This window comes from Anabrus simplex, chromosome 10 (genome assembly GCF_040414725.1).
Source record: "Anabrus simplex isolate iqAnaSimp1 chromosome 10, ASM4041472v1, whole genome shotgun sequence".
In the NCBI taxonomy this organism is placed as follows: domain Eukaryota; kingdom Metazoa; phylum Arthropoda; class Insecta; order Orthoptera; family Tettigoniidae; genus Anabrus; species Anabrus simplex.
This window is the reverse complement of record NC_090274.1, coordinates 124,319,280-124,346,613: the sequence shown is the minus strand read 5'-3', so window position 1 is coordinate 124,346,613 and position 27,334 is coordinate 124,319,280. Positions and strand designations below refer to the sequence as shown.

The 27,334-nt window shown below is 37.7% G+C and overlaps 1 protein-coding gene across 1 annotated transcript in view; it reads left to right on the top strand.

Annotated features, from left to right (window-relative positions):
* The window catches only part of LOC137502364 (uncharacterized), a 38,156-nt gene extending 11,547 nt beyond the window's left edge, over positions 1–26,609 (top strand). Inside the window, exons 2-5 of the mRNA XM_068229376.1 lie at positions 8,785–8,865; positions 12,666–12,748; positions 26,274–26,350; positions 26,476–26,609. Coding sequence (XP_068085477.1) covers positions 8,785–8,865; positions 12,666–12,748; positions 26,274–26,350; positions 26,476–26,609 — 375 coding nt within the window. The remainder of the gene's footprint in view (positions 1–8,784; positions 8,866–12,665; positions 12,749–26,273; positions 26,351–26,475) is intronic.
* The last annotated feature ends 725 nt before the right edge of the window (positions 26,610–27,334 follow it).

Here is a 27,334-nt window from a genome sequence, read left to right as displayed (position 1 = left end):
TTAGGGATTAGCACTGCGTGTTGATAGTTCCAAAATTATGAAGAAGTCGTGGATCAAATACGTAAATGTAGTACGGAGCAACTTCTTGAAGAGTAGTAAGACACGTGTGGATCATCACTGTGCTTCATGAACTAGAACTAAAAATACATATTTGATCCTAGACTTCTTCATAACATTGAATTTCCAACACACAGTGCTCCACAAAGTGGTTTAGTGCTTCACAAACAGCAACTGAAGGAATTATTTAAATTTCACATTTTATTTACCTGTGCGTTTTCTTTTATACTTATTTGTGATCGGCTGATGATGACCAAGAATAATGGTCGAAACCAGTGCCAGTTATAATTAAGTAGGAATGTAAAAATGATGTTTCTTATTTTAATAGTAATGAAAGGTTAAACCATCATATATCTTCTTTTAACTTAATACTTAACTCATCTCAATACAGAACACGATGAAATCCTTATCTCGTAATATTTTACATACTGCTTGCAATATAATCAACATATTCACTATATAAAGAAAGGTCTACATAATTGGTGAATTAATCTTGATCAAGTGTGTCAGAATCAATTTCTTGTTGAATTGTCTGTACAAGGCCATGGTTCAATCAAGCATTACTGGTACCTTTCAAAAACATGTATTAGAATTACAAGATGGGTCGATCTGACCAGTGAAAGAAAGAAATGGTTATGGCTTTTAGTGTTGGGAGTGTCCAAGGATAAGTTTGGCTCACCAGATGCAGGTCTTTTAATTTGACACCCGTACGCAACCTGCGCATCTTGATGAGGGTGAAATGATGAAGACGACACATACACCCAGCCCCTGTGTCAGCAAGGTTAGCCAATTATGGTTAAAATTCCTGACCCTGCCGGGAATCAAACTGATGCCCCTGTGACCAAATGCCAGCACACTAATCATTTAACCATGGAGCCGGACAATATGACCATTGGGACACTTCCTGTATGCAGCTTTGAGTTGACCAGAATTTTATATCCATCTCTGTTCTTCACACATGAGAGGATGAATTCCAGGTGATCTTGGCTTAAATTGTATGTGAGGAAGTATCTTAGTAAAGAATCCTTTTGCCAGACATATGTTTCTGCAAGACCTTGCACACTTAACAAATTAGAAATGATACCATTCATTGCACTTATTTTCATAGAGTTACAGTGAGACAAACCATCAGTTAATATTATTAGGATAACTTATGCATTTTTCAATATCAGAACAGATTTTGGCCTGATTGGAATATCTGTTTGCAGCCTTGGTATGCTTACAAATAAGATGACATGAATTTATTAAATCAAGTGCAACATTTAGGAACATTGCATACTGAATGGTACTTTCACAATCAGTAAACACTTCAAGACCCAGATCACTTCAAAATTTATGGGTATTTGCCACAGAATTACTGAAGGTTTATGCATGTAAAGAAATGTTTATCTTCTCTCTCACCCACTCTAAATTCTTTCTCCATAATCTATAACCAGTGTGCAGGCCTTTCACTTGCTGTAATAGTACCTAGTTCTTCCAGGTATTTCACCTCAATAATATTTTCTTGGTCTGAATCACTACCATCTCTGAGAACCTGCTTTTCTGCTAGGGAATTAATTGCAAGGTTTATATTGTGAGTAGTATCAAGGGAAGTTAATGACTATTGCTAAAACTCTGATGGGTGTGGAAAAGAACACAGGGAATTCAGTCCAACATTCTTCATTCCTAAAGGCGATTAGTCACAATCCCATCACAGTTGCTGACCATATGATAATTTGTATGAGCCCTCCACTCACCTGTATGTTTGAGCTCCTGTTCAGTGTTGCAACCATGAAGCCTAATACTTCCATGGCCACTTCATACTCACCAGTGTCTAAATATCCCTGACCTAAGTCAACATAGACACAAAACTTTTATTGTCCTGCACCAAGTTCTTCTAAACAGCCGTTTCATTAAACATCGAAGTTCCAAGGATTGATTGTGAAAGAGCCCTAACTTTTTCTTTCTTTAAAAAGTCTCCTCTGTAAAACCTGGTCTGCCATCAATAGATGTTGCCCAGTGACAAAGATTCTTAATATGTGGTGGTGTAAATATTTCTTGAGGTACTGGTAACAATAGGGATACTGGGGATATCGATGAAGGTTTGTGTTGGCCTGAAGCCTGACAAGGTCTTGGTTCACCTCTTGGGAATAGCTACCCGGAACTTTGAGACCTGAATCATTATGTTTCTTCTGAAGGCGTTCAATGATATCTTGCTAATGGAAGACTTCCCTCCTGTTCTTCTTTATATGCTTTACTATGATTTCAGCTGATTTGTTTGCTGGTAGCCTGCACCAGTTGCTGCTTTAATTTCTTAGGGATGGGACAAAAGTTGTAGTTTTGTTCATAGGTTTGGTGATTTAAAAAAATAAAATAAAATATTTTTAAAACATTGTCGCCCAGATCACTCCAGTTTTAAATTGCGTGATAAATAGGAGCAGCATCTCTAAATTCAGGTTTCTTGATGATAAAGTTATACCTCGGCCGATGTCACGCGGAAATACAGGAGATTCCACTTTTGGGACGTGAAAGGTCATTGAGTTGGGTCACAGAATCGTATCGTTGGCTCTAACTTGATTCTACTGACGTAAGAAGACGATTGCTAATTAATGTCTTAATTTGGGCTATCATATTGACATACCTTATACTATCAAATGAGAACACCGATAATATAACTTGTCATGTAAGGATTTTCCGTTTAATGACTAAAGAATATTTAAAATAACAACTACAGTGCTAAGAAAATAAAAAAAGCAACACAAATGGATGTTGGAAATGATTGAATGTTACCGGTACGTTAATTAAAAGGAAACAATTTTATCTTCTGACTCTTGTCAATATTTCGTTCACAACATCAATGACGACTTCAAATTAATGATAAAAATTAAAAGAAAATCCATATCACAATGCTGAAGGCTTGAATTTTAATTAAGTCCATCATTCACCACATTCATCTTCAATCTGATGGATAAAAAGTTCATAAATTCTTGTTGGCTTGGCATATCTATTCACTGACCTCAAATAAATGTCTCAAGATCCCGTTATTATGTTTTCATCGCCTAATTCATTAAAAATCTATCTAACAACTTGAATGCACCGGTAACCTATGCTCATAATTATCATTCAGGCCAAGAATATGATCGAATAACATAAGACAACATCGTAATCCTTCAAACAATAACATTGAGAAAATAAGAAATGAAATTGGTCTATTCTGAGCTCCATCGGCATCTACACCTAAATAATGAACATTTGAAAACATGCTAATCACCAACTACAATGGTTTCAAAACTACGATGACTCTGCAGCACGGGTGTCTTCCGTGAAATCAACCTGTAAAACTACATCAGCTCTAAGCGTCAAGAAATTCAGCTAGCAAGAAAAATTAATCTACTCACCATATATAAATGAATATCATACATTCTATTTGTGACATGGTTCTCAACTATGTTGTGTCATTAACTCGTGAAGATCTTATATCACTCCAGCATTCTGCGCAATCACATATACTGTATTTAATATATTTTAGACGATCTTACTACCAGTTTTCTCGAAATGTCATTGTAAATATCGCCTTATGCCTAAGTAATTACCATTCATTACAGCAAAATCAATTTCATACGCATGACTAAATCAATCTCCACTACAGTAAATCTCATCAGGACCTCTACATCGCATCATTCTATAAAATGCTTAATCCCAATAACACATTCACGACGATCCATATAACGTTGAGCATTTTCATATTTCGACCACCCTGTCACAATAAACCTCTCATCATATTACACACAAGTCATGCTCAAGGAATTTTCATTTCATTAAAAAATATACTCAGGCACTTCACATTACGAAGACTATACATTTTAACACCATTATTAACACAATATCATCGCAACAACATCATAATTACATTACATTACATTACAATTACACTCGCGAACACTACGCTTAACATAAAAATATGATCGCAGATGACTCTAAATCACGCACATGTTATTACCGATTTCTTCTAATATATATTCGAACCATAAATTAAACTGTAATTTCTTCATAATGACACTATCTTAACACGGGTATTATCCATGCCTAAATCTGTCTGCATAACATTTACTAGCGACCGCTTAGATTCACACGACATAGCGTACGATATATCATAATTCAGGATCATTCACGACACAACTTCCAACATTCTTACCCATCGTAAGGCAATGATTGACGAATAAAATGGTTTCCTTCAGGTTGTGTAATTTGGCATGTCACAAATTTGACATTGTAAAACATACTACTCTACTTAAAAGCAGCTACATAGCAGGATAATAAGACATTGACTTTGAGTACTCATCATTCGTTGGCTTCAGGAAGAAGACACCTCTCATCCTCCAGTATTGGTATACTATCCGTTCGTATCTATCCCAGTTTTCGTCAGGTCAGTTGAGACCGTATACTGTAACTTAGCAAGACATGCTGGGATTCATCAGCATCTCATAGTCATCTCCAATAGTACTTGGCGTAATGATACCTGAAACTCGTAATAAGTTATTAGTATAGAGTTACTCGCATTGATATCATTCACAATATTCTTGTACAACACTCGCCTTAATGTTCTGAGAGAACCAGATACGTATCTCGTTTCTTTAGAAATGTTATTTTTACAGGTGACAATATTGTATTACAATCTAGCTTCACTTCTAATCTGCTTCCTATGCGTGTGCAACACTTCTAATACCCTCAGTGTTTTCAGCAGAACTGTAAACTTATCTTATTTCGAAACAAAACCTAATACTAGATTACAATAATAACAGACAGTTTGCTTTTAAAAGACTTCTCCATATTTCCTAGCTTTCCATATGTCTTTGACAATTAAACACCTGAATTCTTGATACAGAGTACTCTTATATAATCATTTAGGTCGGCAAAGGAATTAATTTAATAATTCGTCACATAATATTTCGGTTACCATTCGACTATTTCATCACCAGTCTCAATTATCGAATCGTATCGGACTAGATAGGCAAGGTATGGTCATCATGTACAGATTGAACTTAGCCCATTTAATCCAACTCATTCCATGGCCTCCTATACATTTCTGTCATTGATATTCTCGCCATTTATTTACATTTATTAAAATTTACTTGAATAAACTGTGATATTTACTTAATTCTGTATTTCGTGCCACGACATATTAATATCCACCTAACTTAACGAGATTCCACGGGATTCAGAACTTATCATTTTTGCCGATACCTTCAATCCGTTGCCTGTTGTTCGTATAGTTGAGCGAGTTATTTGGGTTTCTGTCACACTTGGACGTGCAGTAATCGGACATACGATTGTGTTGTGAACAGCCAAGCTCATGGGGAGGAGGAAAATGGTGTTGGTGAAATCATGCTTGAGGAAGTGGAAAGGATGGTAAATAAACTCCATTGTCATAAAGCAGGTGGAATAGATGAAATTAGACCTGAAATGGTGAAGTATAGTGGGAAGGCAGGGATGAAATGGCTTCATATAGTAGTAAAATTAGCATGGAGTGTTGGTAAGGTACCTTCAGATTGGGCAAAAGCAGTAATTTCACCTATCTATAAGCAAGGGGACAGGAAGGATTGCAACAACTATCGAGGTATCACATCGATTAGTATACCAGGCAAAGTATTCACTGGCATCTTGGGAGGATGTAATCAGTCGTTGAGAGGAAGTTGGATGAAAACCAGTGTGACTTCAGACCACAGAGAAGCTGTCAGGATCAGATTTTCAGTATGCGCCAGCTAATTGGAAAATGTTACGAGAAGAATAGGCAGTTGTGTTTATGTTTCGTAGATATAGAGAAAGCATATGACAGGGTACCGAGGGAAAAGATGTTGGCCATACTGGGGGACTATGGAATAAAAGGTAGATTATTAAAAGCAAACAAAGGCATTTATGTTGACAATTGGGCTTCAGTGAGAATTGATGGTAGAATGAGTTCATGATTCAGGGTACTTACAGGGGTTAGACAAGGCTGTAATCTTTCACTTTTGCTGTTCGTAGTTGACATGGATCATCTTCTGAAAGGTATAAAATGGCAGGGAGGGATTCAGTTAGGTGGAAATATAATAAGCAGTCTGGCCTGCGCTGCCGACTTGGTCTTAATGGCAGATTGTGCCGAAATATCTTGGAACTTGAAAATAGGTGCAATGAGTATGGTATGAAAATTAGCCTTTTGAAGACTAAGTTAATGTCAGTAGGTAAGAAATTCAACAGAATTGAATGTCAGATTGGTGATACAAAGCAAGAACAGGTCGGTAATTTCAAGTCGTGTGTTCTCCCAGGATGGTAATATAGTGAGAGAGATGGAATCAAGCTAATGCTGTGAGCTCGCAGTTGCGATCAACAGTATTCTGTAAGAAGGAAGTCAGCTCCCAGACGAAACTATCCTTACATCGGTCTGTTTTCAGATCAGCATTGCCTTACGGAAGCGAAAGCTGGGTGGACTCAGGATATCTTATTCATAAGTGAGAAGTAACAGACATGAAAGTAGCAAGAATGATTGCTGGTAAAAACAGGTGTGAACAATGGCAGGAGGGTACTTGGAATGAGGAGATACAGGCTGATTTAGGAATGAACTCGATGGATGAAGCTGTACGCATAAAACGGCTTCGGTGGTGGGGTCATGTGAGGCGAATGGAGGAGGATAGGTTACCTGGGAGAATAATGGACTCTGCTATGGAGGGTAAGAGAAGTAGAGGTAGACCAAGACGACGATGGTTAGACTCGGTTTCTAACGATTTAAAGATAAGAAGTATAGGACTAAATGAGGCCACAACACTAGTTGCAAATCGAGGATTGTGGCGACGTTTAGTAAATTCACAGAGGTTTGCAGACTGAATGCTGAAAGGCATAACAGGCTATAATAAAAATGTATGTATGTTATTTCACCATAAGCTTTTAATGTCTTGGCCGACTCCAGTCCAACATTCATTGGATGGTTATCTTACTTAAAACTATTTAATAGCTCCCACTGTATATACTTTAATTTTAACAGGTTGCCTGTGGTGGGTTTTCTTGGTTATGTTTTATTGGCAGTGAGCACTCTGTTTGCTTTGTTTGCAGATTCGAGGGAAAATAAAATGCTTAGAACCATCTCATGTCTGCCACTGGTCATTTGATACAGGTACTTCGAAGTACTTAATTTTCAAGTGTGCAGAGCATAAATGGCTGTATTGGGTGGAATAAAATTTGTCTCTTTTCATTCCCTCAACCAGTTGTTGAGTTAATTCCTTGGACTTTAAAAAGGAAATTAGAAACATGATCAAATGTATAACAACTCTGTCTCACAGTACTTCCTTTGTTTAAACACTGAAATGAGTTTAATATCAAACAGGAATTGCAAAAGCAATGTCAGTTATAATTCAGTAACACTTAGTTGAAACAAAAGTTAACCTTGGGTTAGTTACACTGATTAGTGCAGCCATATGCTGAACATAGAGCTGGCATTCTTGAGACAACAATCTGACCTTTTGCCTCTCAATACATAAGAAGTCCTGTAACAATGCACAATATATCTATATTGAGCAAGTGGCCATGCAGTTAGGGTCATACATCTGTGAGCTTGTATACAGTAAATAGTGGGTCGAACCCATATTGGCAGCCAAGAAGAGGGTTTTCCGTGGTTTCCTGCTTTCATGCCAGGAAAATGCTGGGGCTGTGTCTTAATTAGGGCCACGGTCACTTCCTTTCCACATTTAGCCCTTTCCTGTCCCATCGTCACGAAAAGACCTATCTGTGTTGGTGCAACGTAAGGCAAGCTGCAATATCCCTGTCGGCTGACCTTATGTACTCGTGCCTTCACAAGGAGCACTGTATGATATTGTAGATAACCTATAGGTTATGGTTCATGTTGTTTAGGGCTTATGACTTCCATATGAGGTGGCTTGCCCTAATCCATTTCTGGTGAGATACTGTGTGCTCAATACCTGTTGTATTCTGGATTGGTTCAGAACAAGTTTGTCACTTTCATTTTGGGTCTAACTCTCATCCATAGCTCTTACGATATGAAAGTGACTGACATATGAGCAGTATGGGTAACACCATTGCTAATACAGCCAGATCCTATAGGAAAATGTGGGAAAAAGCTGGTCTGTGTGTGCAGTTCAGTGAACATGAGAGGACTGGTATGTAACAGCACTGTCTGGCTGGAAGAGGAAAGCAATGGAAAACTACCTTAGTCTTAATTTCCTTAGTTTGCCTCCTCAGTGACACCTAGCTCTCTATGGCAGCTGATGGCAGAGCTATTGAGGATCCTCCCTGCCCTCAGACTGATCACTTCATATACAAGAGAAAATATGGAAGATACATTTTCCAGCTGAGTTTTATTTGCTGGTACAGGATGTCAAAGATAACAGTGATATATTCATGAACTTTTTAATGTTTCAGAATTGGTTTGTTTATAATGAGCAGAATATTTGTAAGTATGTCAGTACATTTTCCTGATCATTTGGTGTTATTTTGGAAGGTTTTATATTATATAATTGTTCTACTCTTCAAAAATAACTCTGATCATACAAACAGATCATTCCTCCACTCCTGAAGGTCTCTTAGTTGTCATGTTTTTATGGATACGTGACATTTAGATTTTATGAAAAATGATAATGAAGATTTGAAACTGAAACTGTCTCATTTACTAGGAAATGATGAATTGTTAAGTGCACTCGTATATAAATACATTTCCAAATGTGTCTGAAAAATTAGCCTAATATATTAACTTATCCACAGGACAATTACAAGATTATATTTGAAGAGATGCACTTGAAAGAAGAACCAAAATCAGAGTTGGCAGTGGCAGGAGAAACACAGGTGAACACATTTGAAATAATCTAATATTTTGATGACATTTTTCTGATAATGAAAATTGTAACAAACTGCTGAATAGGCTTCATTGAGCAACTCCTCATTTTAAAGCAGACATTTTGGAGATCCTTTTAAAGATCTATAGTGAGTTTTCCAATATTTTGAAATGATTTTCGTATTTTCTTCATGTAGTGTGAAATTTTATGCTAGGTATTATATAGCAGCAATTATTGTTCAAAGTCTCTCCACTGCATGGCCTCTGGTTGCTGGTTTCTTCATTGTTACTGCTACCTTATCCTAACCAGATTTAGGCTATGAGCATGGCTATCTTCCTTTTGTCACGTGCTAAAGTGTTCCAACACATTTCTTCAAATTATTGATCCCAGATGTCCGTCTTCTTCTAAGTCCTCTTTTGCCTAAATTTTTTCCTCAAAGTATTACTTGTGACAGACTGTCCTTTTTAGGAGTCCTCATAATGTGATACATGTATTTCAGCCACTTGAGTTAAATTATCTTGATAAGCTGAGCTCGACAGCTCATTGTGTGGAGTACCCTACTGTCGGCAGCCCTGAAGATGGTTTTTATAGTTTTCCATTTTCATATAATTAATATGCTGGGGCTGTACCTTAATTGAGGCCATGGCCGCTTCCTTTCTACTCCTAGCCATTTCCTATCATTTTATTGGCAAAAGACCTGTCTCCGTTGGTGCAAAATGAAAATAATCCACAGGAATTACACAATTTGTCATTATATATCCACATCATGAAATTTTGGATTCTATTTTCTGATGGTAATAAAATGTATAGGGCTCTACAGTATTTAGTAGGGTGTAGAGGACACAGCACTTTGTTATTCTCGTTTTGCGCTTTATTGTGAGATTGTCTGAGGATAGGAGTTGCCACATGCTTATGAAGATGGACTCTGCTTTCTCTATCCAGCATTTGATTTCAGCACAATTGTCCTATGTTACTCCCTAGATTTACCATATCTTTTACCCTGTCTGCCTGTATGTTGTACATCAGAAAGCTTTCTGATGGTGTAGGTTTCTTTTTTACATTGCTTTTGTTGTGTTGAGGACAAAGTTACATTCTTTCGGTACAGCTTTTGCAAATTGTGGAGAACACTCATTTATGTGCAGGACAGGAAGTGCTCTGTAATGGAACGTGACAAGAAGTAAGTTCGAGCATACATAGGAGAGTATAAGTAAGGGTATTTTACAAATGCATGCCGTATGAAACAAACAATCTCATTGTAAATTATAGTATTCCTGTTAAGAAGCCTTTCACAAATCATTCCAATAATTACACACATAACTGCAAGTCACGCATAACTCAGTGTGTTAATCAGTTGATAGAAGATTATGGATTATTCTCTGTCACTATATTTAGGTACACTAAATCTCTTAGAGAATGTCCCTCCCATTGTTTCATCATATTCTGTATCCATGCCTATTTCACTTCTGCTGGCAGAACTGTGGTTTAATTACAACTTTCCCTTGCGGTTTCGGTAGAGGACACAGACTTTCACATGGCTGAGGTTCTCACGAACTCTCAATCTTTGTGGTTTCCCGTAATGATGCCATTATTTCGATCAGCATTTCAGCTTGTGGCTCATACAATTTAGCCCATGTCTCATCCAGCATAACGATATTGCATAAGAACGCCTCTCCTTTGTACTTACAGTACTCCAAATGATTACGAGCAGCATCGTATTGTAATAATTTCTGCATTTCCCTGGAATCACGAAGAACCAATTTTGATGAAATTTTTCATGCCCAGAGTGCCTTCTAATAAGAAGCACAGTCGTATTCGCTAACCCGGTGTCTTGGGCCAGCTCACATATCATATGGTATCGACCAGATTCCATTAACACTTCTCCGTCACTGACACTAGGATGACCTGGCTGACACACATCTGCCACTTATTGTTGTCCCTTGTTAAAGACTTTGCCCACCGTGCCCCTGTCCTGTAAGGCTATGCAGTTTCACTGCAAGCTTCTAGCCAGCTAACCCTAGGCTGTGTTCAATATGCCAGTTTGCATGCATGTGATGTGAGGTAAGGTAGGTATACAAGTAACGTGTGTTGTCAGTGACATTATTAGATTCCATTTCATGGTGTCTCATCAGCAGTGTTGTCACTCTTAAAGTTTTAACCATCTTATCTCCCGTACTCCAGTTTGCTAGAGCTAATTAAACATTATTTCTGTTTTCATCCACGTGTGGCCTACGTAATCTTCATATGACCATTCCATTGAAAGTATTTTATCGATATATCTGGAGAATCGCCTGTTGCCAGCATGTTTCTTCTCATGAAGTTAATATAGATTGTTGTTTAAAGCTTTGATGTTGTGAACAAATGGGATTGCCTTTCCGGTATAAACTTGTACATTAATGTTAATATGATTTTACATGTGCTTCGTGGCATATCCATAGATGCAGCCGTACCTAACGTGACACATCTGAGAATAATTGAGCCTTGAGATTTTCCAGGGAAGTGTAACCCATGTGCTTTGGATCCTTGATTTTTTTGGCAACATTTGCTACTCAGGAAAATGGGAGTTTCTTCTCTTTTTCTGGATGTTAATTCCAAAATATATGCATTAGTTATGATCCTTCAACTGTCATTAGTAAGGTTTTGATTGATGAATTGACTTGAATATTGCTCTGTTGATGAAACAGTCAATGACATTTAACTAAATTGAATCCTTTCACCTTTGTTAGAACAGTGGAAGGTTCACTTGTGAGGAAGTAAAGTATAAGGTTTCTCTCTTTCAAAATCCCAAGAGATAACATTAATCTAACATTGCATACAAAGTCAAGTGTAGACTACTTCACTTGAATGGTATTTAAAAAAAAAAAGGTTAGGCTGTTCTGGTCATTCTTAGAAAATATACCAGGTGACTTGAAACTCTCTGAAGAGAGTCCTTTTAAGACCAAATCAAAACGTGTGGCTCTAGAGCTCTGATGAGCATTACACTCTGAAGCCACCCCTGATCAGCCTGGTGGCCTGCAGTTTATAAGTCACTGTGTGCTGAGTAAGACAAATTATCTTGGCCATTATTCTTGGCTTTTTGGACTAAGGACTCTACCTCTCTATCAATTAACAACTTCATTGTTCTCATACAGCCTGACTGGAGCAGCAACTAGCCATCAGAGTCTGATAATAATCTCTGACTTGTCCAAGAATCAGTTGTGGGACTTCTGGGAATGTGGGGTACTTTCTATTCATAGAAAACACGGCCAGCATTTTGCTTTAAAATCTGAATGTAAATGTTGTAGGTCTATATTAATAAAGCCTTCAGATTGTCTAGAGTCAACGAAAAGTCCAACAACTGACTATTTGTTGTACAAACTTGAACATGGTAGGCAAGAGGTAGACCTTTCTCAGGTTAAAATCCAATGTATGTCTATATGACTTTCAGAGTCAGCTGTGGGAACACAAGAAAGAAACAAGTGACCAGTCATATAAGAACACATAATTGGATGAACACGATGACAGAATGTTGTAGGAACAGGAGAAAAATGTGCAGAGATTATTGTTGTCCTTCAATTTGTCTGCTTCTTTTGCTCTCCCTTGGTTTGCTGTCCTGTTTATCTTATTATGATTTCGTTTTCTTGTTCCTGTTCTTCATATAATTTTGACTCGACACATGTTGGCTTGTTCCCTTTTTACATTGGGAGAATAAATTGATATTTTTATTGTGCAACTATGCAATTTATTTTATCAGCTGTTATGTCTATTTATAAACTTTTTCTCTAGTTACATGTTTACATTTCTTACTTTGTTTTGCATATTTATTCCTTACAGCCTACCATCAATATTAAGAATGAAGTAACTGTAGATGAACCCCCAGAACGTCAGTTGGTCGCTTGTTTCAAAGAAGAAGACAAGTAAGTACTGTTTAGCTTAATTAGATTTTACACATCTAACCCTTGACAATATGGAATTTGCTATTTGTATGTTCAGTAGCTCCCTCTGCATACAAGAGGTGGAGTGAAGCCCTTGATATCCCAATATATTGGGATAAAGGCGAGCACAGGTCCATCCGTATCATTCTCGAATTCTGTCTCCTGTACTTCACTCATGATGCAAATTTGTTGGTTTGATCATGGCTCGTGAGAAGATTCCACAAAATCAAAATAAGTCAGCCTGTAGTATCTAGTGATCAGCAGGCCGCCTTGTTGTCACCAGTCGGTATCTGAGCCAGTACGATGATTATTATCATCCTAGTTCTTTTCTCCATATTGTAATAGGTGTTTTGGGGTGTCTGGTTGACCATGACTTAGCAGCTGGCCATTCTTACAACATCACCAGTCCTAAGAATCAACCTGCTGTGTGTTAGGTACTGTATTCTGTCCCCTTTGATACGTCTTTACATCTTTATGATTCTTATTTCCAAACCCCTATTTCTTTCATTAGTGACTCTTCGTAAATACCTTCTTTCTGTGATATCGATATAATTACAGTCGCCTTTAGTGGCTTGTTATGTTTCAAAGCCATTAAATATAATGGCTCGTATGATGGCATAGTAGATTTTTATCTTGGTGTTATTAGGTACATATTTTTTAATGTTGTTACAGGTGGAAGAAAAACATCAAAAACCTGCCTGGAATTTTTCTTATATTTGAAGGCCTGATTATTGGCAGTTGGATGACCATGTTCTGATGTACTCAATTTGCTTTCCTTACTCAGAATTTGTTCTGACCTTTGAAAATTTGACCTTGGGATCCATTGGCTGAAAATCCAGCAATGAACCACAGTGGCTGGTGTTATATTCCATCATCTGTATTTTGCTTTTCCTTCTGCACTTCTGTCACCTAATCTAAACACTGCTCTATGAGATATGTAAATATCTAAAGGTCAAGTCTTTATTGCTCTTCAGCATATAACGTGGCCTCCTGTTGCTCTTTCACAACCTTTGTTCTTACATCTGACTGTGTAAGTAGTAGCTGATTTCTGCACAGTCAGTGGTAATGTATGGTAGAAATGCAAAACACCACTCACTCACTCACTCACTCACTCACTCACTCACTCACTCACTCATCACTATATTCCGAGAACTGTCAAATCATTAAAGCTGAAATAAGGCCATGCGTAACCGGTAAGCATCCTATTTGAGAAATGCATCCTGGTACGGTTAAATTAAGAGAGTAAATAAAAGCAAAAGTGGGGTTGATTCAGAGCAAGAGGTTGGCCTTGGCAAGCTGAGTGTTCAGGCAGGTAGAAAATATATTCTGTGATAGGAATGTTGGCAACACTGCCTCTTGTCTGGTTGTGTTGGATGGAATTGGAGGATTTAAATGTTTAGTTTTGCAAGAATGCTCTTCTTAAATAGCTAAATCTGCAGCTCATCACAACAAAATAACCAGAAGATAGTTCAAGATGGTGGCAAGCAGCTTGGTAGTGATACAAGTTCTCTGAACTTGTGTCGTGTTTTTAATGGTATAAAGCGTAATGACACCTGCAAAATTAGTATTAAAATACTCCTTGACAAACAGAGAATTGTACGCAGATTTAGAAATTAATAAGTGCTTATCAGTAGTATCTTAATTCTTGGGTATATTGTAGACCTGAAGGTCTACAGTCCACCGTAGGAATGGGTATCGGTCATCTGGGGGTCTGAAGGGTTGCCGGAGGGAGCAAATTTGCCAAACCGCCCATATCATTTCCCCACCTTGTGATGTGTTCAGTTTCTCTTTGTGGAGATGTGGAATTGAACTGAGGACCAAACTCAGAAGTCTCATTCAAATGCCTGTTGAACGTTTGTAATTCTAATCATCATGCCAATCAGCTATTCATGACATGTACATGATTAATACATCTCCACTGTAGAAATTTAACTCAGGGATACAGACATGGCCATGTTGGAAATGTAGTTCTCAATCTCAGAATAAATTTTGAACATGACATCAAGCAGTGTAAATAATGATGTTAGCAACTCAGAATATTGGATTGCAGATAACAGGACAGTTAGTGTGTTTTACAGCCTGAAATATGTGAAGTGTAAACAGGCCATTCTACCACTCTTGCTGCTGTAGACCCACCAATTTTGTGCAGTAGTGAATCCTGGCTGAATTTGTCAATCTATGACATAGTGGTACCTCAGTCACACATAGTATTTAGGAAACCTCAGGGGAGGATCACTTATGGCTATGAAACACGAATTCAACCATGTGCACTTTAAGCTCCTAGAAAGAAATGCAGAATTTGTTTTGGTAGAAATCATATGCCCTGGAAGCAAGTTCCCTTGGGTTCCGTGTACCGAGCTCCAACTCTACTGGTGACATCAATGAGGAATTACTACTTTCTCTAAGCCATGTACAAAGTTTACAGCATTGATTCAAAAGTATCTAGAAAGCTGGTGATTTTATTTTGGGAAGTTCTAGCAGCATGATCGCCCTCACCTCCTGCCTCATTCCATCAGTCCATTAGTAGCGACTTTCGTTGTAGAATTCTACAACGCGTTCCTTAAACAACTGATTACTGAACCAACCTGTATAATGAAAACTCTTGTCCTTACTAACCCTCCATCCTCAGTACTGGAAACAGCAGTAATTCCCTGTTCCTCCGGACACCTAGCAGTTACAGCTACTACAAAATATACAAAAAACTAGTAGTAAAGAAATATATTAGAGTAGTCTATTACTACAAAAAACTAGCTGGAACTGCTATTGTAAACTTTAAGAAGCCAGCTACCCATCGTTACCAAGAAGAACAATCCATAGATCACAAAAGAAGTAGTCAAAATGATGTGCAAAGGAATATGCTTCACAGGAAATGAAAACAGGATACAAGCAATCTTATGTGGGACAACTATATATGTCTGACGAAAACCACCTAGAAACTCACCCACAAAGCATAGAAAAACTACATAAACCAAGTAAATAACAACAGCAGAGACATTTGTTTATACCTTAATATGGCAAATCAGCACAAAGTGCATTCTACTCTAATGACAATAGTGGCCCCCCTCGAGGCCATTGCCTCAACATTCAGTGAGTAATTTAAAGGGGGCAATAATGAGCGAGGAAAAGTACAAATACATACCCAAACGCAGCTAAGCCATTACCACTCTCCCTGTCCATCCTTCACTTCACAGAGATCAAGGTAATTAATAGCCTTCAAAATACTGCTTCCAACCTTGACAACATACCTCCAGTTATCTTTAGTGTAATGTGCAGAAGCATTAGCTCCCTCGAAGCTGACTTTGGGACAAAATTTCGGCTACACATTCTACTAATGAGACTAGGGACATTGTGTAAGCCTAACGCATATGATTTACTAATATAGGGGATCTTTGGGACTTGGTGCTGGACTAGGAAGAAGATGGTGGATACACATTTTGCTAATGGGTCTTGGGTGATGGTGTAACTTTTAATACTGACCGGGGCATAATGGAAGGCAACCTGAGGGATTCAGGGTTAAACTTTTAGTTCTGTATAAGATAATGAGTATAAATTGGATGCCGTTATGCATCAGTAGACTAAGCGCCATTTGATGAAAATTGAGATTTTAGCGCCATCTTGTAGAGGAAGGCTTGAACTATTTATAAAAAATTCCCCACTGCATTACAAGAGGCCGTTAGTTGTTAGTAAACAGAAAACCTAAGCGACAAAGCGGAAATCAGTAAAAACGTAAATTGCATCAGTAGACTATGCGACTTTCCAGTCTGCATCATTGGATCAAGCGCCACATTCCTCACATTGCGCGCGGATGACAGCGTGGGAGCCCGCATTTTCGATAGTGCTGACATTTTTACGTGGTGATACATTGAGTGGTTTATCAAGTGACGAAATTCAGCGATGTATCAAGTACTTCCAAAAGTAAGGAGAAGGACAATGTTACTAATGCAGCTTGCTAAGAAGGTTGCGTCTGAGAATCATTCTCTAGAATCTGATGGTGAATCTCAGGAAGTAAATCTAAATAAGTCAAGACAGGGACGACCACGGGAAAGTAGAGTTCCATTTCACCAGGCATTAATACCTCTGTGGCCAAAAGGAAACCCTATCTCTGAAGCCAAACTAAGAGACTTTGGTTCGCTGATGCACCTAATACCTACAGATGCCAAACAATTTTACCAGAATCTTCAAGCAGATTCTCAGATCGTGGATGACGTAGATGAATTTAATGGAGATCCTGATTTCGAGATTGAATGAACTGAGAGCAACAATCTTATTACCTGTCCAGTGATTTGTGTGTATTTATGGGAGAAAATATCTTTAATCACATTTTCTGTCTCAAGCAGAACAAAACTTACCCATAGGCTTAAAAATATCACGTCAATACTGTACTCTCAGAATATAATAGGCCTATCGTGAAGGAAAATCCATTAAAAATTGTATAGACTAGAATGGCTCATGTCTTACCATTTGTATTTGACTCAAATAAGTTGAAATTCCTAAAATCAGTAAGTCGTTATAGCAACGACTTTAGAGAATAGCTTCCCTTCTAGAATTTCTCCATCTAAAACTTGAATAATGTACCGGAGTTGTGGCGCGGCTCGTGGTGGTTCAAGCACTTAGCGGGCATTTTCAGACAGTAGGAGATTCAGTTTTTAATCATGGCTGCCACCACGTTGTATTTTTTTGAAGTTTTACTCAGTAGATACTCAACAGTTAGGGGTTATTGGTGTAGCATCGTGATACATTATTCGCACTTGAGAAAAACCTTAAATTGCATCAGTAGACTAAGCGCCATTTCTTGAAGAAAATCTATGTAGTGCGATTATAAAAATGTTGAAATTTGGTGAGAAGGTACAATCTATTATCCTACAACACCAGTAATACCATATTTAGTAAAATTATGTTCGCCCGAATTTACACATAGAACCAAATTTAAACGCGATTATCTCGCAACCAACTTTTGGCGCTTGGTCTAGTGATGCATAACGGCATCCAATTGTTTATATGGGACGAGGGATGTGGTGTAAGGCCTAACACATTTGAATTGCCTATATGGATGTAATGGAGGTCGATCTCAGAGCTGAGCTACCACAGAGTCACTCACTTGTTGATTTTAACTTTTTGAGCTTATAGATTTGAGCTTTTGAGACTTCTAATTGCATACCGTAATGTTTACATCACTTAGAGATGAAAGCGTTGGCTTCAGAATTTAAAGAATGTGTTGAAAGGTAGCTGTCAACTCAGTGTAGACTAACTTAGGAGGTGAGTGCTCCACTGTCATCAGCCTAAAGGATCACTGGACAGAGGTGATGTTGAAACATTGTAGACTAACTTAGGTTGAGTAGCTTAGTTGGCAGAGCACTAGCTTTTTGAGTTTTGAAGTACTGCATGGCCTAGGAATGATAGTCAGAAGTGAACTTTAAAACTTAGTAGCATTATGTTTATTTATTTATTTATTTATTATATGTGGCACCAGCAGAGACACACTCCAATCATAGGTTGCTTTTACAAATTATTTGATACAAATCACACAGAAATACCAAAAAGAGGAAATTATGGAAATACTATGCAAATGAGGTGATGAAATGGATGAAGCAGTATCTCATATACAGAAGTCTATTACTACATTTCAAAAATAAATTTCAACCAAATCATGTAAATAATGTACATATAAACGAATCACTTTGATGTGTACAATTCTTTTAATATATTTACATATCTGTCATATTCATACACATAGTCAATATCTATATGATATTTATTAATTAAGTTATTGTATGTTTCACACATTTTGACAAATGGAGAGTTCTCAAAAGTACAGTTTTGGAGACTGGAGTTATGAACAATTGTCAAAATCTTAAATATCCTTTTCTAGCCTTACAGATGAAGCAAAGTATTATCTTCAATTAATGCATTAATAATCTTATAGAGATAAATTTGTTGAGTTATTACATGCCTACTGGCTAGCGATACATATTTAAATTCATTCAACAAAAATTCACAAGAAACATAATTTCTAAAAGAGGCTGTCTTATATTTTTAAATAAAGATATCTTAAAATGCATTTTTGCACTCTTTCAACTTTATTTTGATAATATTTATAACATGGAGACCAAGTTATACATGAATACTGAAGTTTTAATCGGACAATACTATTGAACAAGAAGGTGAGTGCATATGTGTTAGTGAAACCTCTTGAATTTCTAATTAAAAAACCCAATTTCTTATAGGAATCATTAACCAGGTATTAATATACTCCATCAAAAATAAATTTCATGTATCAATTACCCCTAAGTCATTAATAGAGTGAACAACTTTGAATTCTTCGTTATTAATTTTATATTTATTATTCATTGTATTTATTTGTATTAAGTCACAAACAGTTTTCAATGCTCCATGCGTTTAAATAGTCTAAATCGCATTGTAGTTTCAACATATCATCAACACTTTTAATCTCTTGCTAAAGTTTCACATCATTAGCATTTAATATACCTTGAGAAAATGTAATTCTCGTGGGAAAATCGTTAACATATAAAATAAAGGATAAAGGACCGAGGTTAGACCCTTGTGGTACATCAGAAGTAACATTGTAGGCATAAGACTCAGGTTGATGATAGCAAATATTGTTTTCTTGCACTAAGGTGGAAGCAGTTTTAACCAAGGATGGGTCAGACCAAAATATGACAATTTTCCTAAAATGCCATGATCTTATTTACAAAGGAGAAAAATTGAATGTATCCTCCTAATTCAATACAAAAACATAATTCCATTATTAGGTGAAGCAATAAAATTCAAAATGTTTCAGCGTATTTGAGCCATCTTCAGTGAAATAAGAGTAGGGGGTTAAAGTAATTATGTAATACAAGCGAAAAATGTCATGCTACCCACCAACCATCAGGTTGAGGAGAATGCGAGAGAGAGAGAGAGAGAGAGAGAGAGAGAGAGAGAGAAATGTGCTAAAACATAATGAAGGAACAAATGAAGGGCAAAAGGGACATGGCAGAAGTAAAACAATAAAAATATACCGTGCAATATTTACATTTAGGAGGTGCAATAAATAACTCGCTGAGAGAATGTCAGTGAACAAAATATAACTGAGTCCAAAAAGTGTGCTAGCCTCAGAAGAAAACAAATGATGCAGACGGAAACGAACAATAAGTGCTTGTGTTCAGGTTGTGGACCCCTTAGTCTAAAATTTTTTGTTTGATAACAATCCAAAGAACAGAATGAATACACTGTGTTGAAAATTCAGGCTGACTGTGTGTTTATATTGTTAGAAATGCCAACACCATGTATGGTTAAAAGGGGAGTGAAAAACTTGAGAAACCTAGTTTGAGAGGAGACAATGTGCCAGATGAAATGCATGTGATAAGTGATGGGAAAATGCCGTTGAATTAAATTTTTTTAGAATATCAGCATTCTCAATTTCTTCTCAATTTAGTGGCCCCATTCTCAATTATTGTTTCCAGTGTGGGCTAGGTAATGTACTGATCTAATTTGTCGAAAGCTTTAGAAAAATCTGTGTATATTACGTCGAGCTGTCCTTGATTATTCAAAACGGCATACACGTATTCTATAGATTTTAATAGATTAGTCATAGAGTATCTACCTGGCATAAAACCATGCTGTTTAATGTGTATACCGACTCTCACATGATTAAATATGTGCGTGTACATTATTTGCTCAAATATTTAGCTGGTGCACATAAAATAAAAACAGGGCAATTGTGTTCAGTATTTTTACTGTCCCCACATTTAAAAACAGGACATGCATTCGCTATCTTCCGTAGTTTTGGAAATGTTTGTGTTTTTATCACAATGTTATATAAGGCTTGTAAGGGGAAATCCAACACATGCGAACATGCTTCCAGTAGGTACAGCGGTATTCCATCAACACCACATGACCTTTTAGGTTTTAATTTTTTAATAGCTAACATATATTCCTTTGCATCCACGAATTCTAAAGATAACGGATAATTAACGTATAAAACAGATGTGTCAGGAATATCTTAGTTTGGTGGAGGTTTCGAATATAGCGATTCAAAAAAGGTTGCAAAGCCATCGGCTATACTTCTGTTATTACGAAGTAAGATCTTGTTAAAATTTTGCCCTGTTGCAGACTTTCTTTGGTATTGCTTTTGCATTTCGTATAGCTCCAGAAGTGATTGACATCACTTTTGATCTTCCCTTCTAGTCTACAAATATAATATGCTTTATTGATCATATATTTTGTTACTCTCCTTATCTGGCTAAATATTACCCTAGTATACTCCGAACATTTCCCCTGCTTTATATGGATTTCCTGCAGTTTCAGGTTATTTATTATGTCTTTAGAAAACCATGGAGGATATTTTTTCTTTGTGTGAACATTCTTCATTGGCACCGTTGCACAAAATACGGAGTGTACCTGAGCATAAAAATACTCAACAGCCTGGTCAGCGTTTGTAATTTCTACAATCATAGACCAATCCATTTGCTCAAATATTTTATACAGTTGAAAGAATTTAGCCCCTCTAAAGTCAAATAACTGCTTAGATTGTTTAGGTTGTTGTGACACATGGCTATGCTCTCTGTTTAATAGTAGTGTGACCACAATTGCAGGATGAGAACTATCCTCCATAACTAAGGGGTACTCATCTCTATATACTGTTAATGTGCTAACATTGGTAATTATAAGATCAAGTGTATTTCCATTTGCATTAAGAATATTATTGACCAAGTGCAACTGATAGAAGGACATAAATTCAGCTAAGGATGTATATGCAAGTCAAAAATTTACAAGATTACTTTGCTCACCAGTAATTAATGGCAAATTAAAGTCACCAGGTAAAATAAGATCTAAATTTAAAAGGTCCTTATTAACTTCAAACAATCCATAGAAGTCCAAATATGTTGCCAATTTGGTTGCAGGTGGAATATACACTGACTTTATTACATAACTCTGACCATTAAATATAAATTTTACACAAACTGCTACTGTAGAACCTTTAACAGATATTAATGCCACTCCTCCTTTCTCTGTACCTCTACGATCCATCCTTTACACATTAAAATCCCTACTAAACAGTTCACTGTTAGCAACATGAGATTGCAGCCATGTTTCTGTAATCAACATAATATCGTATTCTGATTCACTATTGATAACATAAAACTCCAAAATCTTACTGTTTAACCCTCTTGCATTCTGGTAGTAAATAGTATTTACATTAAAATTATTTTTTCTGAAAATACAAAAGCTACACATTTTCATTTAATCCATTCACATCGTCAAGGGTTTTTAGATTAAACACCTGCCGATCACCCTCTCGTTTTGGAATTTAATGTTACCTCCATGATCTAGCCATAGAAAAGCATCTTGCGTTTTTAAATGAGTCATTTTTGACACTGCGGTGTGCAAAATTCACTACAGTGGCACCTGAAGCTTGATGCAATTGCCTCTTCAACGTATGGCATGCATCAGTGGATTCATTCTTGAACTCTACATGCTTAACAATTTCATAAACATCCTCATTATCTCATTCAGAATGCATAACATTTCAACAGTGTTACAACGACCGTACTGATAGACTTCATCTAACTGAATTTGTGTGTCTTTTAATTGCTTCTTAACATTAAATATTCAGCTCTCAATTTCTCAATTTTCTCCATGCACTGATTTATTACTTCCGACTGTTTTTAATAAATGTTGCCTTCTCATCCAACTTTACGTGAGCTAACTCCAAACTTTTGCCTAACTTTCGCTCCACCTCTACACTCGATTTCCTAACCTCTGCAATTTGTTCCTTGATGATGTTTGTTGTTTTAAGGGGCCTAACATCGAAGGTCATCGGCCCCAATTTGTTCCTTCACCTTAAGTAAGTGCTGATAGATGTCCTCAATTGTTGGTGTTGTTGCTAGTTCCTAGCCATGTACACTATATTTTTTGTCTTTCCTTTTCACAACGAGTACACCTCCAGACTTGATTTTGAGATTTTAAAAAATTTAATTCAACGTCTCAACACAGTAGCAAATATACCCGTGCTTCACTACGGTATTCCGTATTGTATACAGATATCAAAGTAAATTACTGTACATGAAGTGAATAAGAATTTTTAAATTGCATGTCTCTTGCGTTATCCGAGAAAAAGCATAGGGAGGTCCGCAGCCGTTGTTTCCAATGTAAAGTGCCAGTTGCGAAGTTGTCATGAAAACGACAGGTTCACTTGTCTACCGCAGTTCACTATGCATAACATAAGTCACATTTTGATGGGTAAATTTGTTTACAATCGGGGCACCCTTGCAAGGGGGCACCTGTACCTAATGAAAAAGAGAATCAGGTAAAAGCGTTTCGAAAAAATGCACGCTCCCTTGCCTTCTGCTAGTCAAATAGAGAAGGGAATTATTCATTTCAATGGTACACAGGCATTGGAGGAGGACCCCATTCCTACTGCCTGTTAAAGTTGATTTGGGGAGTACTGATTACTACAGCAGACGCACTCCCGCTTACAGTCACTATTGATTTGTAAAGTATTAATTACTATGTCAGACTCACCCCTTCTAGATCACTACAATTCGACTTAAATGAATAAATATAGGTCGACATACGGATGCATATGCATGTTTACCTTCTTTTACAGAATAACTGCTGCTAAACGGTGCATCATATCGAAAAACGGAGTGTACGAAAAGACGCCTCTGGCCTCATTTGGTGACGTAAATGGCTGGCCCCATGATATTTCCTCGTATCTTATCTACTTAACGTTAAGATTATTTTAGAAACGTTGAATTGGATGAAATTTGTGTAAGGTTTTCACACAGTGAATTACTTTTCAGGTACTTATGCGACAGATTGAAACATAGAATTTGGCTCACATATGGCTACTGGGTGGGCTATTATTCAAGTAGAATTTGATGATCCCATCTTTCCTATAAGTGAATCAAACCATCAATTATACGTGTACACAGTGCAAAATTGAGGTAAATCCAGAAATGGAGCCAAATTTAACATGTAACGGATAGAGATTCGACAAAATGTCATAGGACGAAAGTTGTAGATCACTCCAAATTGAACCGAGATTGTGCCATCCGTTTTCTTATACGACTCACCGTTTAACCACGAAATACCTCGAAACGAATGTCTGCACCGTCATTAAAATTGCTTCCATATTTCGATATTTTCCGGGAGTAAAACAAATGAAATGTTTAAACATCTCGTAAACTTCCCGTCAGTTACAGGCTAAAAGCTATAATTTTGCCAAATGTCAATTTTTTAACTCGTCTGGGAGATTGTGCTGCCATCTTGACATGGGGGAGTGGTTAAATGTTATGACTTTCAGGAAACTATTAAGCCCATGAGACCTATAGGTTATTGTCCCGGATAAATATCACCGACTGTGTTCTCATGCAGATTTGAAACTCCCAGCGTGTCCCCCTCGGAAAAGTTTGAGAATTTTGGATTTTTCTAGGGATCCTGAAGTCATCAGCTTGTCTGGTACCAAGTTTTAACTTTCTAAGATGCCTAGAATGGTCTCATCAATTCGCGTCTGTTTTCACTTTGTGCCTTAATATGTATAACACAGTATATATATACATCGCGCAAAACTGAATTCCATTTATTAATATGGATTATATTTCACCCGCTTCCCTAGTGGTTCTAGGGGCGTCTTACTCCCACAGTATGTTTTCCAGGTAGTAAGTCATACTGGAAAATACACACGTCCATTATCTCGGTCATCGTGACAGTTTATTTTTTCACCCTTTCTCACCCCTCTGCGAAACGAGGCTGAAGATAGACTTAAAAATCTGGAGTGTCACTATTCATCTCAGCGACCCCGAAAAGTATGGATTCGACGGTACTTTCGATGATATTTATATCTCAGCCCCTCGCCCCCCTGCCCCTGAGGGTTCCTAGGGGTGTATTACCCCGACGTGGTTTGCCTCCTGATTATAAAAATCCGGAGTTTCACTATTTATCTCAGCGACACCCAAAACTATGGATTCGACACTATTTTATAATATTTTTATATATTACATCCCAATCGCCCCCACCCGGAAGGGGCTGAACTTGGACACAATATCCGGATTGTCACTATTGATTTCAGCGAGCCCGAAGAGTATGGATTCGACACTACTTTCGATGATTTTAATATCTCACCCTATCGCCCCTCCCCCCGCCCCTAGGGGTTCCTGGGCTGCCCCACGTATTTTGACTCCTGGTACTAAAAGTTCGGAGTGTACAATTTACCTCGGCGACCCCGCAAACTATGTGTTTGACCTTATTTTTGTTTAATTTTAGATATCACTCCCCCCTCGCCCCACCCCGAAAGGTGGCTGAACTTGGACTTTAAAAAATTCATCTTAGCGACCCCAACAAGTATGGATTCAACACTATTTTCGTTAATTTGTGTATATGACCCCCTACACCCCGCCCGTAAGGTTTCCTGGGCTGTCTTACCCCACGTGGTTTATCTCCTAATACTAAAAATCAGTAGTGTACAATTCACCTCGGCGACCCCAAAAAGTATGGATTCGACACTATTTCGTTTAATTTAATTTATCGCTCCCCCCTCGCCCCCCATCCGAAAGGGAGCTGAACTTTGACTTTTAAAAAATCGGAATTTCACTATTCATCTCAGCGACCCCAAAAACTCTGGATTCGAGAGTTTTTCGATTATTGTTATTTCTTGTACCCTTGACCCCCACCCCTAAGGGAGCTACGGATGGCTTACCCCCACAGTATTCGTCTGCAGATAGTAAGCCGTAAGTGTACCTGTTTAGTTGAAATTGCTCCATTGGTTTAGGAGGAAAAGCGTCATTTACACACATGCATACATTCATTTTCATGTATAGTAAGTTAAGATGAGATTTGCAATGGAACCAAACTTGACAGTTACTACCCTGAATCATACAATTTATACCTTGCCTAGAAACAGCCTTCTGACATGCTACACAAGAGCTTACGGTGGTGAAGAATTGTATCATGATCGGTATAGAAATCGATTGTGTAGGCTCAGGGTAACTGCACCCCACTATTCCTTGGAAAGATGTTCAAGTTGGTAGCACTTCACCTCAGTGTTTATATATGCAGATTCTTCCTCAAATGACTTAAACACGACCGATAATACATCACTAATTAAGATCTAATAACAATCTAATACGTACATCAGTTCTTCATACCTTAGTAATCCAGCAGCACACACTTTCACTTCATCATTCAAACTAGGCACAACCAAGACCACAAAATATTGGGGAGGACTACCATCACACACCCACTACTCAGCCATTGCCATGTTGCCATATCTAGTTTGTATGGACTAGCTTAGACTGAAGAAATGTCTACCTTAATTAAGGCCACGGCCATTTCCTTGCCATTCCTAGGCCGTTCCTATCCCATCGTCGCCTTAACACATATCTGTATAGGTGCGACGTAAAGCAAATAGCAGTAGATACATATATTGCTTTTGCATCTGGATACTGTCTTTGATTTTGTTGTCATAATCGTAAACTTTAATAACTTTTGGTTTTCTGTTTTCTAGATTTGGGAACGTTGCATTATTGACTGGAGGTCCATTGGTTACAAGTAAAAGTAGATGCAAGATATTGAAAGATCGAAGTAAGGTAATGTGCATTTTGCCTACTCGCATTGAATGCAACCTATGTATGTTCTCTGACTCTGATCTAAGGCTAATCCATTCCGTTACCGAAAGGGCATTCCGTTGTTATGATTCTTGTTTACAGATTTTACAGAAATCGCATCTTCAGCGACAACTGATTACACATACTGGGGAGCGTCTACATTCTTGTATGCAATGCCGCAAGAAGTTTTCACTGAAGACGCAACTGCGGACACACCTGATAAAACATGCTGGTAAGCGTTCTCTTCCCTGTGATCAATGTGGTAAAACATTCCGTAGCGTTTCGATTCTTCGGCGCCACCTACTTACACATACTGGTGAGCGTCCACATTCCTGTATGCAATGCGGTATGAAGTTTCCACAGAAGACGCAACTTCAACAACACCTCATGAAACATACTGGAGAGCGTTCTCTTCCCTGTGATCAATGTGGTAAAACATTCTGTAACAGTGGGAATCTTCGGCGTCACCTGGTTACACACACTACTCTGCGACGGATCTCCTGTGAGGATTGTGGGAAGAACTTCGGCCACTCGTGGAGTCTCCGGAGACATATTGTTTCCCATACTGGAGAGCGTCAACATTCCTGTATTGAATGTTGTAAGAAGTTCTCTTATAAGTCGGATCTCCGTAATCATCTGCTTACGCATACCACTGAGCGTCCGTTTTCTTGTGATGAATGTGGCAAGAAATTTTCGTACAGGTCAAATCTTCGTAATCACCTGCTTATACATAGTAATGAGCGGCGGTATTCCTGTGATGAATGTGGGTCTATGTTTGCTCGAAAGTCGAGTCTTAGGGAACACCTGGTAAGACATGCTAGTAAACGTCCATATTCTTGTAATCAATGTTGCTCTAAGTTCGCTCACAAGTGCAGTCTTCGGAATCATCTGTTTTCACATACTGGCGAGCATCCATATTTCTGTAATCAATGTGATAAGAAGTTCTCTCAGAAGTGGAATC